Source organism: Podarcis filfolensis (genome assembly GCF_964270895.1).
Source record: "Podarcis filfolensis genome assembly, chromosome: 8".
Lineage (NCBI taxonomy): Eukaryota > Metazoa > Chordata > Lepidosauria > Squamata > Lacertidae > Podarcis > Podarcis filfolensis.
In genome coordinates this window covers 63,593,593-63,605,575 of record NC_139611.1, presented here as the reverse complement: position 1 = coordinate 63,605,575, position 11,983 = coordinate 63,593,593, and the positions used below count along the sequence as shown (strand labels likewise).

Sequence of the window (11,983 nt, the reverse complement as noted above, 5' to 3'; positions counted from 1 at the left end):
GTCCCAGTATGGAATTCAATATTCCATTCTGAAGTATGGGCTTGTAATAAATACTTAACATTTCAGTGCACAAACAACTACTGCAGGCACAATACTTAATTCAGAAAATAAATTATAAATATTTTAAAGAATAGGTGGCTTTTCTTCACTTGCAGTACGGAGAATGCCCAACCTAGCTAGTACTGTTCATAACCAACGTACTTTGATGAGAGCCACTTAACAGACCTTTTCTCCCCAACTCCCACTCCCCCCAAGCTTCTGGAATGTTTCATAAGTAGTGTGACTGGTACCAGGTTATTCAAGCTGTATTTTAATGGCATAAATGCAAAATTGCTTCCTGTCCATGTCTCTGTACAGATGTGTGCTTGGTCAACTTGCTCATTACATCAACATATAAACATTACTCTGTAACCTATTAGATTTAGTCAGCCATCAATAAATAGACATAACTAAATTGGTTTCTTTTCCTTGCTGCCTATAGATAGTAAATACCTTGCCACCGAAAGCGCCTGTGATGCTTTAAAATGGGGGGGGGGGGAGAAAAATGAATGCTGAATGTGTGTAATTGCTAACTGGGAAGTATTCTTAAAACATATCTCCCAAGTTTTCTTGGAGAAATAGGGCCTCAGTGCATTCCTGCTTACCTCAGTGGGACTTGAGGTAAGTAAATCCAGGATAGTCTTGTCCCTGTTCTGTTGCTAAGGGCTCCTTAGAACTTTCAATTTGATTTGCTTGCACGAAGCTTAGGTGGCGGTTAGGCATCCCAATTTGCTTGTGCGATTGTCTACATTGTCTTACTGTTCATTGATTCCCCACCCCACGCTTCTCAGGGCATTTCCCCATCACTTAAAACGAGTTTTTTTAAAATGAAAATTGATGCACTAGGGTGACAGACCACAGTTGTCCGAAGCTAAAGTTCTTGTATGTGCTTGAATCACTCCTGCAAAATAGTGGCAAGTCTTGGAGGTACACAAACTCTCTCCCGTAGTCTGGAATAATTAAGTATTTTGCATCACTTGTCCTCTAGCTATGCACCAGATGGAAATACTTGCTTAACAGACCTTGTGCAGGTAAAAAGTTTGTTTGACACCAAAGTTCACAAGGTAATGATGAAGAAACATACCAGTTGACATGGCTTTCTGGTACTTTCTGCTGTCAAGTCCTGAGTGCAGAGACTAGAAATGGGTAAATTAATATAACTATTTACTGTAGTTGAGACTCGAATACTTTGGCCACCTCATGAGAAGAGAAGACTCCCTGGAAAAGAACCTGATGTTGGGAAAGAGGGCACAAGGAGAAGGGGACGACAGAGGACGAGATGTTTGACCAAACTGCGGGAGGCAGTGGAAGACAGGAGTGCCTGGCGTGCTCTGGTCCATGGGGTCACAAAGAGTCGGACACGACTAAACAACAACAAATATAACAGCACAAGCAGCTGCCATCTGAAGGGATGAGCCAGGCATGCAGGAGAGGCTGCTCTGAAAAAAGCACAAGCAGGGTTTTAAAACTTAATGGGGCAAATAAGCAGTGGCTTAATTCTCTACCCCAATGAATAAGAATTTTTATTTTGTGGACCACCCTGAGATCTTTGATGAAAGACTATATAAATAAATATAGGTAAAGGTAATAGTCTTGCCAGACTCTAGGGTTGTGCGCTCATCTCACACTATAGGTCGGGAGCCAGCGCTGTCCGCAGACACTTCCGAGTCACGTGGCCAGCGTGACAAGCTGCATCTGGCGAGCCAGCGCAGCACATGGAACGCCGTTTACCTTCCCGCTGGTAAGCGGTCCCTTTTTATCTACTTGCACCCGGAGGTGCTTTCGAACTGCTAGGTTGGCAGGCGCTGGGACCGAACGACGGGAGCGCACCCCGCCGCAGGGATTCGAACCGCCGACCATGCGATCGGCAAGTCCTAGGCGCTGAGGTTTTACCCACAGTGCCACCTGCGTCCCATATAAATAAATATAAATAAATATAAATAAAATATTAAAGGTGTGTACTGTGGGTGGTGGAAGAGTATTGAGAAGTTTTCAAAACTTCTAAATGATTAATAGCTGTGCATATGGTCCAACACTATATACAGCTTAGTGTGCCTTTGCTAGCAGCCATTTGGACTTGTAACAGATTTTGCATTATTCAGTACTTCAGATTTAGCTTGCTATCTAGTTAGTAAAATATCAATGAATTCCAAACTGGGCAAATAAGATTACCAGTATGCAGTACACATTTATATTCAAACGGTTGTAGCACATAAATGCAGGTAAACAATGTTTGATAGCATAAAACTCAGAAGAAGTGAAATTCATACAACTTACTTAATAGTATGATTTTTCCCATAATGGCTTTGCCATGGGGTAGGGGGAAGACTAAATTAGCCGTTGAGTGAATCAAAAGGTGGATGTCCCTTGTACAGCATTTCCCAAACAGCCTGCTGGGTGTTGGGCACGGGAAACGCGCGGCATGGGACTTTGCTAGACCTGAGTTGGGCAAAAATGTTTTCTGCAGGGATTGGCTGTGAAAAGTTTCTCACACAAGTAGGTCACAGCTGCTTCAGCCATGCAGTTACTCCATTCCAAGTGAGTGTAGTTTAGGGAACAAGGCCTCCTGAACCTACTTGGGGTTTGCGCTGGGCCTAATTTGGCCTGTGCCCCAGAACTTTTCCACACCTATCTTAGCATGAAAGCATAGGATCTATGAAAGGTGATTGTGGCTGCTTTGTTCCCTGGTCCTTTGCTGTTGTGCTAAGGTATGATTTGGTTTAGTGTGTTGTCTGAACCTGGGCTCCTGGTTTAGCTTTCCTGGACGAACCTTGCAGTTAGTCTAGGGAGAGAGAAAAACAGTGGGTCTGGACATGGGTGTAGCCAGAATTTGTGGGGGAGGGCAGCGCTTCAGTTAGCTATGTATTTTTATTGATTTGGGGAGGGGGAGCTACCTCCTGCCCCCTCTTGGCTATGCCCATGGGTCTGGATAAGTTGACACAGAGTGATGCAACAGCAAAAACTAATGAGAAGCAAAGCAGTCATTTTCTGGGAGTCCCTACACTGGTGAATTTCTGCTAAGGCAGAAGGTTGGTGGTTGGAGCCCACTCAAGGATGGTGGTGGGCAGAATTCCTGCATTGCAGGGGGTTGGACTAGATGGCCCTTGGGGTCCCTTCCTACTCTCCAATTCTATGATTCTTTGCTGCTTCCCATTGGGGTCAATGTAAACATAAAGCGGAAAGAAGCTGCCCAGGACCCAGAGGAACAGTGCAGGATCCTAGTGCAGAGTCCGATGGGTTGGCAGGCATTGCCAGGCTTCCTCAACCTCGCCCGCTAGATGTTTTTTGAGACTACAATTCCCATCATCCCTGACCACTGGTCCTGCTAGCTAGGGATCATGGGAGTTGTAGGCCAAAACCATCTGGAGGGCCGAGGTTGAGGAAGCATGCACTGGACCATCTCAGTTTATCTCCTCCATGCCTTATGGCAGCTCATGTTTTGCAACAGGGGCGATTGGGGATAAGGACACGGAGAACGGGGCTCCTCTGCCTTTAATAACTGCACAGAGGATGGAATTTTTGGCACATCAGGCGAGAAAAGCTGCGCTTCCCGGGATTCCCCACATGCATCTTCCCTCGGCGTCTGAGGGAGGAAACGCAGCATGCACGTCCCCTTCCTGCAGCTTCCGCATTGGGGTCGTCCCCCCCCCTCCGCGCCTTTCTCCCGCCCGGCGCTACTTTCGGGTGTCGGCTGCAACCTCCAGGGGGCGCAGCGCCTCGTTGGTCCGAAGTCTTCGGCGGCGCTTCTGTTTGGTTTCTGCCTGCAGCTGCGTGGGAAAAAGCAAAACAGACGAGGCGGGTCTCTTGGGGAGAGGCGGCTGTTGCCGCAGAGGGGCGGCCTTGCCCGGCTAGGCTGGGTCGGCGCCTCTCTCTTTCTGCTCTTCCTTCGGCGCTTTCAGACGAGCATCCTCAGAAAGAAGCTGCTGGCGATCGGTAAGAGGAGGGGGGGCACCGGAGTGAGAAAATGGGGGTCCCCCTCCTTTCAAGGGACAAGACGCCCAGTGCGACGGGACTGTGTAGTAATAGAGCAAACCGGGGATGAGAGATTTCTGCGGGGAGCAGTTATTTGCATAATGCAACGCGAGTCCGGGAGGCGTTTAAAGAAACTGAGGAAAGTGCGCGCGCTTTTGAGTTAAGGTGGGTGGGTGGGGGCAGTTTCTTTTGCTCCCCGATCCTATGCAAGCTTGCTTTAGAAGTAAAACCCCAGAGACATCAGGCGGCACTTACTCTCGAGCAAGTGTGCACAGGATCACGGTTTCCTTTGCAGCTTGGCTACACTTCGGAATAAACCCCACACAGCTCACGAGGACTTGCTCCAGAGTAAACGTGCATAGGATTAGTCTGCAAGCTTTTACCGCCTCAAACTTTTTAACATCTTGGTAGTTCGTAAGAAAAGTTGGTCAGTTTAAACTATGGGGCGATCAGGGAGCTTCCCTAAGAGGAGGGAGCGCGGGTGGGGAGACCAGTTTTTCTTCTAAAATGGGCGTGAGGTGTTTTTCCCCCCTGGATTTAGGGCTATAAAATGGGGCAATCAGCTCGTGGATCTTTCCATTGCTGGCGGGGTGTGTATACCTTGCTTGGAAAAAGAGCGTCGGTTAGCCAGTGTGTATGGCTTTTTTAAAAAAGAGTGAGTGTTTCACAACTTTAAAATATGGAACCAAACGTTTGAGTACAGGGAGAGGCAAAGCAAGCCAGGGCTTGCAAATGTTGCGTGAGGTGTTAAAGAGAATGCGAAGTCTCGCAGGCATCTTTATTTTTAAAAGAAAGAAGAGGTGGTATTGGAATTTCTGAATGCAGGAAAATAAACAAGTTCTCACATGGATTCCGGCTTAAGCAGCTGCTTACGGGTCCGTTCCTATATAGACAATTCAAACCCCGCCTTCATCTCTTTGCATTATATAACAATGGGGTTCTGTTATGTATCCAGGCTGTTGGGTTGTGGGGGAAAACTGGGAGGAGGTTGCTATTAGTGCTGTTGGCAGCCTGTGGGAGAATTGGAAGTCTAATGATCATCAGACTTTCAGCTGATTCAAAGACTGACACGTGCATATTCCCTCATGTTACTTTCATTGTCTCATAAAAGTCACTTATCACTGAATAAGCAGGGTGTCTTGCTCTTTTTAGCAGAGTTGGTGTAGTGAGGTGACTTGGCCGTCTTATTTTTGTAAGCATATTTAACAGTAACAGGTACACAGCCTCAATCTACAAGGCCTGCTCAATAGTGCTGAGCAACAGGCTAGGGTGGCAGGTGGCGAAATAAGTGAGTAGTTGAAGGGAGAGCCAGCCCTTCACCTGAAACTTTGCTGGGCACCCTGTTGGGAAAGGGGGCTCCAAGGTTTCAGAGAGAAGGCTCCCTTCAGCTGCCACCTAATCACTCTCACTACATCCATCCTGACTTAAGACTGCTAAATTGCCTGCCTTGGTATTTAGTCAGGTTCTGGCTCCCCATGGCTTGATTCAGAGTAGAAGAGAGCCTGGCATTTTCCCTCTGAGCACTGCAAAAAACCCCATGTTTGTTATGTTAAGAAAGTGATCTGAGCCAGACGAATCTTTGGCTAGGAGGGGGTGCTCGTGGTGTTAGGAATTCTGACCAAGCCCATCTTTGGCAACAGATGAAAAAATGCCTTTGAACAGAAGGCGTTTCCTGGAAGGAGGAGGTTGAGCGGGTTGCAGTTTAATGGTGGTGGAAATCGGGGCCAGGCAATGCTTTTGTTGTTGATTAATTATTTCATTCATTTTGGGGATTTTTTTTAAAAAAAGGAAGAAGAATTTCCACACACACACACACACACCAATCTATTTGACAAAAAATCTAGAGTTGTAGTTACAAAAGTTAGAAGCATGAAACAGGATTTTTTTCCCCCTGGCTTGATGAAAGAACTTGGTAAAATCTGGGATGGAAGCTGAGTGTTCTTGGATCTTAAAGGATACAGGTGTTGGAATCCTAATTTCCCATTGCTCAGGTAGCCTGTTGTAATGGATTTAGCTCGAATGCTGTTGTACAAGGTAAGCTGCTGGCTGCTGCTAGCCAGCTGGCCAGAATCCTGTATCTCCCGTGTTCTTCTTCCTCTATCATGATTTGATTGCTCAAGTCAACCAATGGCTTAATTATTGTGTATTAACTACAAAAAGGCACACCTGCAATCCATGGCTTTTTCTTGGTTTATGAACTTTGCTTTGCTTAACGTTAATAATGGCTTAGCTTTATTTGTGAACCAGGCCACTAAGTTTAGTCTGCAAACAGTGGACCACTGATAAGCTGCTGTTGCGCTTCTCTGCCCACAGGTGTGCCTCCTCGCAAGCTCATTCTCAGCTTCTCACCTCTTGCCTTGCAAAAGTGATTGATGTAATCAAAGCAGGAGTGAAAAACGTTACACAGATTCATGTTATAATACTGCCCACATAGTTTACACCTTTCCCTCCTTACTCTGAAGGGAATAGCTCCTTTTTGCAAGGCCAATTCCAGCCACATTTCATTTCAGAAGCAAGACCCACTTCCTTCAAAGGGTCTTGATTCCAGCTAAGTATCAGAGCCAGGCAGTGCAATTCCTCTGCATGTTTACCTATAAGTTGCCTCACTTTGCTCAAAGGGGCTGCTTCCTCCTTCTGCGCCTAGGATTGTACGCTAACAGTCTACAATCTAACCATGACTGCTCAGAACTCGGCCTTATTGACGGCAGTGGGGCTTACTCCCAGGTAAGTAGGGTTAGGATTACACTGCTGAGCTTCTCCGCTGTTCCCCAAGCAGCCATCTGCTCTCCCAATTCCCCCTGTTCCCCCAGTGGCTCCCGTTTCAACCACTGTCAGTTATTGCATCCATTGTTTCAAAATGCAAACCAACACAAACCCAACTCTGCTTCCTCTTTTCTTCCTGAAAGGGGTTGTTTTGCTCTGCAGGGCCTGCCCATTCCTGCCATGGCAACGATTGTGTCCGAAAAGCTCAGCCGCCTCTTCATCAGTGCCCAGCACGTCTGGAAAGTCCCTCGACTGCTGGAGGAGGCCCTCCCCTCAGCCTCCTGCACGGTGGAGGCATCGGACGTGCCCCGGCTTTTCCAGAAGCCCTACATCCATGCCGGCTACCGGCCCCTCAACCAGACCTGGAAGTTCTACTTCCTCTCGCTTTTCCAGCGGCACAACGAGGCCGTCAATGTCTGGACGCACCTGGTGGCCGCCTTGGTCCTGGTGGTGAGGTTCTGGCGGCTCTCGCAGGCGGTGGACTTCCTAGGCGACCCTCACACGCAGCCCCTCTTCGTCATCGCCGCCTCCTCGGTCATCTACGCAACCTTCAGCACCCTGGCACACCTCCTGCAGGCCAAGTCTGAGTTCTGGCACTGTGCGTTTTTCTTCCTGGACTACGTGGGCGTAGCCACATACCAGTACAGCAGTGCTCTGGTGCATTACTATTACGCCATTGAGCCCGAGTGGCACACAAGGGTTGTGGGCTTCTACATCCCGGGAGCCATTTTGCTTGCCTGGCTCTCGTGCGCCGGCTCCTGCTATGCCAAATACAGGAGCCCTCACCTCTCTTCCCTGCGGGGCAGGCTCTGCCAGGAAATGCCCTCTGCCCTGGCGTACGCCTTGGACATCAGCCCGGTGCTGCACCGCATCTACGTCTCCCCTTCCTCCGGACTCACAGACGTGGCCGTTTTATACCACAAGTGCCACGTCCTCTTTTTCCTGATTGCGGCCTTCTTCTTTGCCTACCCCTACCCCGAAAAGTGGTTTCCCGGCAAGTGCCACTTTGTGGGCCAGGGGCACCAGATCTTCCACGTCTTCCTGATGCTTTGCACCCTCACCCAGGTGGAGGCGGTGCTTCTGGATTACGAAACGAGGCGGCCCATCTACTCACGGCTCCACGGCGACCTGGCTCCACTTTTTTCTTCCCTATGCCTTTTCGTGGCGTCCATCTGCTTCTTTACGGCCCTCCTCATGACTGCCAGAGTGCAGCGCAAACTGCATCGGAAAGAGGAGTGAGAAGGACAGAGTGGGGGAACAGAGGGTGGGTGGGTGTTGATCTGCCAGTTTCCTTGTTCTCGCTTTGGGTGTGCCTTTGTCACTGTAATTCAGAGGACTGGACATTTTTGCCTGGCACAACTGGTGTTTCTTCCTATGGTTAAGAGCACGTCGCTTGCTCACTTTTGGGTTGCTTACTACATCCGAGCAGCAGCGAGGGTGGGTCAGATATTGCACCAGAAAGGAAGTGACATGAGCACAGCCATCTTGTGGGAGGAAGAGGCCTGCTTCCTGGATGCAATAGGACTTTCCAGGAGGTGGTTCTGTTTCCCCCTGCCTTCCCTTTGAGAGAGACAGTTACTCATACACTTAATATGTCTTCCCTTCTGGTCTTCTCAGTGGTGGAAGAGTTCCAGGAGAGATGGACGAAGGCTAGCACCAGGTCCATACTTGACTAGGTGGGAGGGTCCTTCAAGCATCAACGGCCTCTGGGCACATGCCAACTTTGCTCCATGCCAAAGCCATCCCTCGATGCTCTTTCGGCATGCCTGACCTATGCAGTCACAGACCCCATGGTGCATCTCCACAGATGCAGGGGGAAGGGACCCTAGCAAGGTTGGGTCAGACTGTGGTGCCTTCATAGCTTGCCTTCTGGCTTTCCACAAGGTAGGGGTGTCCCAGAGAAAAATATCATTCCTGTCAGGTGTAACAACAATCATCCAGCTAGTTGGGAAGCTGCCATGTTTACGTGCCTTAAGGAGTGGAACCCCATAACCCTTTGGATGGGGTAAAGCCGAATGGCAATATTTGGAGTAAAACTCACCCTAGTAATTTAGGTGAATGTGATGCATCCAGGGAAAAATGAGTGTCTTGTATGTGTTTATCTAGAGTAGGGCTGGCTTTTGTGGCTGGATTTTAAAAGTAAAATGAACACACACACACACACACACACACACAAGTGGTTAGGCCAAAGGACCAATTAAAGCAGGGCTGGGGACCCTTTTTTATCTTGAAGGTTGAATTCCATTCTGGGCAACCTTCCAGGGCCAGAGACAAAAGTGGGCATCTTTTGTACAGGATGGTAATTCCTAAACACCCACACCCCTCTGTCCTCCATCCAGGCAAGCAAAGAGGCATTATTAGAGTTCAGTGACATGTTTCAGCCAACCAAAGACACTCAAGGAGGATGCAAAGCTCAGCTGGCGATGGGTGTAGCTTAGGAGTGCATATGGCCTGGTGACAGTCCAGGGGGCTGGATAGGGAGGCCTATAGGGCCACGTTCAGCCCCCAGGCCTGACATTCCCCATCCCTGATCTAAAGCAACATTCTGTCTCCAGCAGGAACACAGGAAGCTGCCATACCAGGCCAGGTCATGTGACCATCTACCCCAGGATTTATGCTGACTGGCAGCTGCGCCTTTTCACTGGAGGCAGCCAGGATTCGACCTGTGACCTACTGCCCTCTGCTCTGCCGCTGAGCACATGTTCCATCCCCAACCAGAGATGCCTGTAAAGCTCTTTGGTGGGGTGCTTTGGGGATAGCACTTCCCTGAACACCAGGGTGTACTTTGCCTGGAGGTGCCAGCTCAGTTGGTGAAGCATGAGACTCTTAATCCCAGGGCTGTGGGTTCGAGCTCCACGTTGGGCAAAAAGGTTCCTGCATTGCAGGGGGCTTGGACTAAATGTTCCTCGTGGTCTCTTCCAACTCTACGATTCTATGGTTTGCAAGCCTGTGTGTGTCTTGTTTTAAAAGACCGTCTGTGCTTGTGACCATTGAGAAATCTTGTGTCGATAAATCCCCATGTTAATTATGCAGTTGATGCAAAAAGGCTTCTCCTTCTTCATTTAAAGCAGCGGTGGCTCACCTGTAACCCTCCAGGTGTTACTGGAATTCCATCAGCCCCAGCCAGCAATAGTCAGTGATAAGGGCAGCTTTAGTGCAACAACAGTCAGAAGACAGTAGGTCAGTCACCACTGGTTTAAAGGCATTTAACATCAGGAAGAGCCTATGAACATTTCATAGAATTGGAGAGTTGGGGGGATCCCAAGGGTCATCTAGTCCAACCCCCTGCAATGCAGGAATCTCAGCTAAAGCATCCATGACAGATGGCCATCCAACCTCTACTTAAAAATCTCCAAGGAAGGAGAGTCCACCACCTTCCAAGGGAGTCCATTCCGCTGTTGAACAGCTCTTGCTGACAGAACATTCTTTCTGTTATTTAGTCAGAATCTCCTTTCTTTTAACTTGAAGTCATTGGTTCGAGTTCTACCCTCCAGAACAGGACAAAATTCCATCTTCCATGTGACAGCCCTTTAGATATTTGAAGATGGCTGTCAAATCTCCTCTCAGTCTCCTCTTTTCCAGGATAAACATACCCAGCTCCTTCGACTGTTCCTCATAAGGCTTGGGTTCCAGACCCTTGATCATCTCGGTTGCCCTTCTCTGCACACGTTCCAGCTTGTCAACATCCTCCTTAATTTGCTCAGAGGTAGGCTCTGCTGTGTCCAGTAGGGCTCCTGACTCCCGAGTAAGCATTCATAGACTTGCGGCCTAAAGGGGCTGATAATGTTGCACTTCAGTGCCCCAAGCAAGTTTGTAGAAACACTCCTGACTACCGGTGGCATGTGGCAAGACGACAAGGCCTTGTGTCTTGAGACAGTCTGTGGCCACCCACCTGGTTGGAATCTTCATTGCTTTTCAAAATGCAGCCATCTGATTTGACTTCACCCTGTCGGAAGAGTTGTGTGGATTGGCACTTATGAGCTTCCTTAAAGGGGTGGGGTGGGCTTGGTTGGAAATGGGGTGCTCTTCAAACCTCTTAAATCAAAGGTGTGGCTTTTAGCTGGCTTGAGTCTTGCTTTCAGTCGGACTAAAAAGCCCTTGCTTTTAAAGTAGACCTCTCGGAAGAGTGCCATTTCAGAATACCTGGTGGAATTGCTTCTTCAAGTTATTTCTGGTGCTTAAAAGTGAGGGGGGGGGAGAGAAACCTCTCGGGACACAGAAATGTGGCATCATTCTAGACTATAGTTAGAGAAGATGAAGAGGGGTTAGGAGCAAAAGCCCCATTGGGTGCATGGCATTATTTTGAAGGCTGCATGTGACCATCCCTGTGTGTGTTGGGGGGTTGTTGTTTATATCTCAACACAGCCACTTTTGGTTTTGTACAACATTTTGGAAAGATGATCTTAATCTCTTCAAATGGCCATACTTAATCATGAACATTTTTTAAATTTAAAGAACAAAACCTATCATGTTAGGGAGCAAATTGGTCCAGAACATGCTCCTTTCCCACATGGCAGTGATTACTCTCTGGGGAAGCAACATGCTCCCACATCGGAATTCTAAAGTATCCTTTCAAGAGAGATATACCAGATATACACTATTTCTGAATGTGTTTGGTGTTCACCTAATGAATATGATGCAATTCAGAGTTTCATACAAAGGAAATTTCAGGGAGTTATGCAGAATTTTGCAGGAACTAAGGCTGGGAAGGTCATGTTGTGTGTGTTTTTTCCTGTCTGTCTGATATTTTATACGTTTTAATGGGCCTGTTTCTGCCATTTGTTTCTATAAAGCAATTTTCACAAGCCAAATGTTTTATAGTCTTCTGTCTCGTTCATCCCCACAGCAACCCTTTCGACAGCAGTATAACTAGGACATCTTCTGTAGAGACAACTTTGATAGGGGTGTGTCAGGGAACTGCCATCAGTGCCGGAGGGAGAGAGCAAAAGCCAGAGGGATTCCAGAGAGCGTCCAGGGATCGGGAGAAGCTGCCCATCTTCTGGGGAAGAGAATCAGCGTAGCACCAGTGGAGAAGGGGGGCAGATGGGGGAAGCGGTGAGGCGGTCCCATGACTCCTTGCCTGGGACCAGCGGGGAGAGTAGGGGTCCTCCGTTGCCCACGCCCTCCTTGCGCAGAAGGCTTTCACGCAGAGAGAGTAGGAGGAGACTAGGCGTCAAAGAGCTTCTTTGCTGGAAGAAATTTAAGAAAC

The 11,983-nt window shown here is 48.4% G+C and overlaps 1 protein-coding gene across 3 annotated transcripts in view; it reads left to right on the top strand.

The window, feature by feature from the left end:
• The first annotated feature begins 3,738 nt into the window (after window positions 1-3,738).
• Window positions 3,739-11,983, top strand: part of LOC310767948 (membrane progestin receptor alpha-like) — a 28,518-nt gene continuing 20,273 nt past the window's right edge. The window contains exons 1-2 of one of the 3 annotated variants that reach the window (XM_083625584.1): window positions 3,739-3,972; window positions 6,918-11,585. In XM_083625584.1, coding sequence (XP_083481710.1) covers window positions 6,955-8,013 — 1,059 coding nt within the window. In that variant the 5' untranslated portion in view covers window positions 3,739-3,972; window positions 6,918-6,954 and the 3' untranslated portion in view covers window positions 8,014-11,585. Of the gene's footprint in view, window positions 3,973-6,917; window positions 11,586-11,983 lie in introns of those variants that run through there. The other 2 variants (XM_083625585.1, XM_083625583.1) reach the window with 2 other exon arrangements.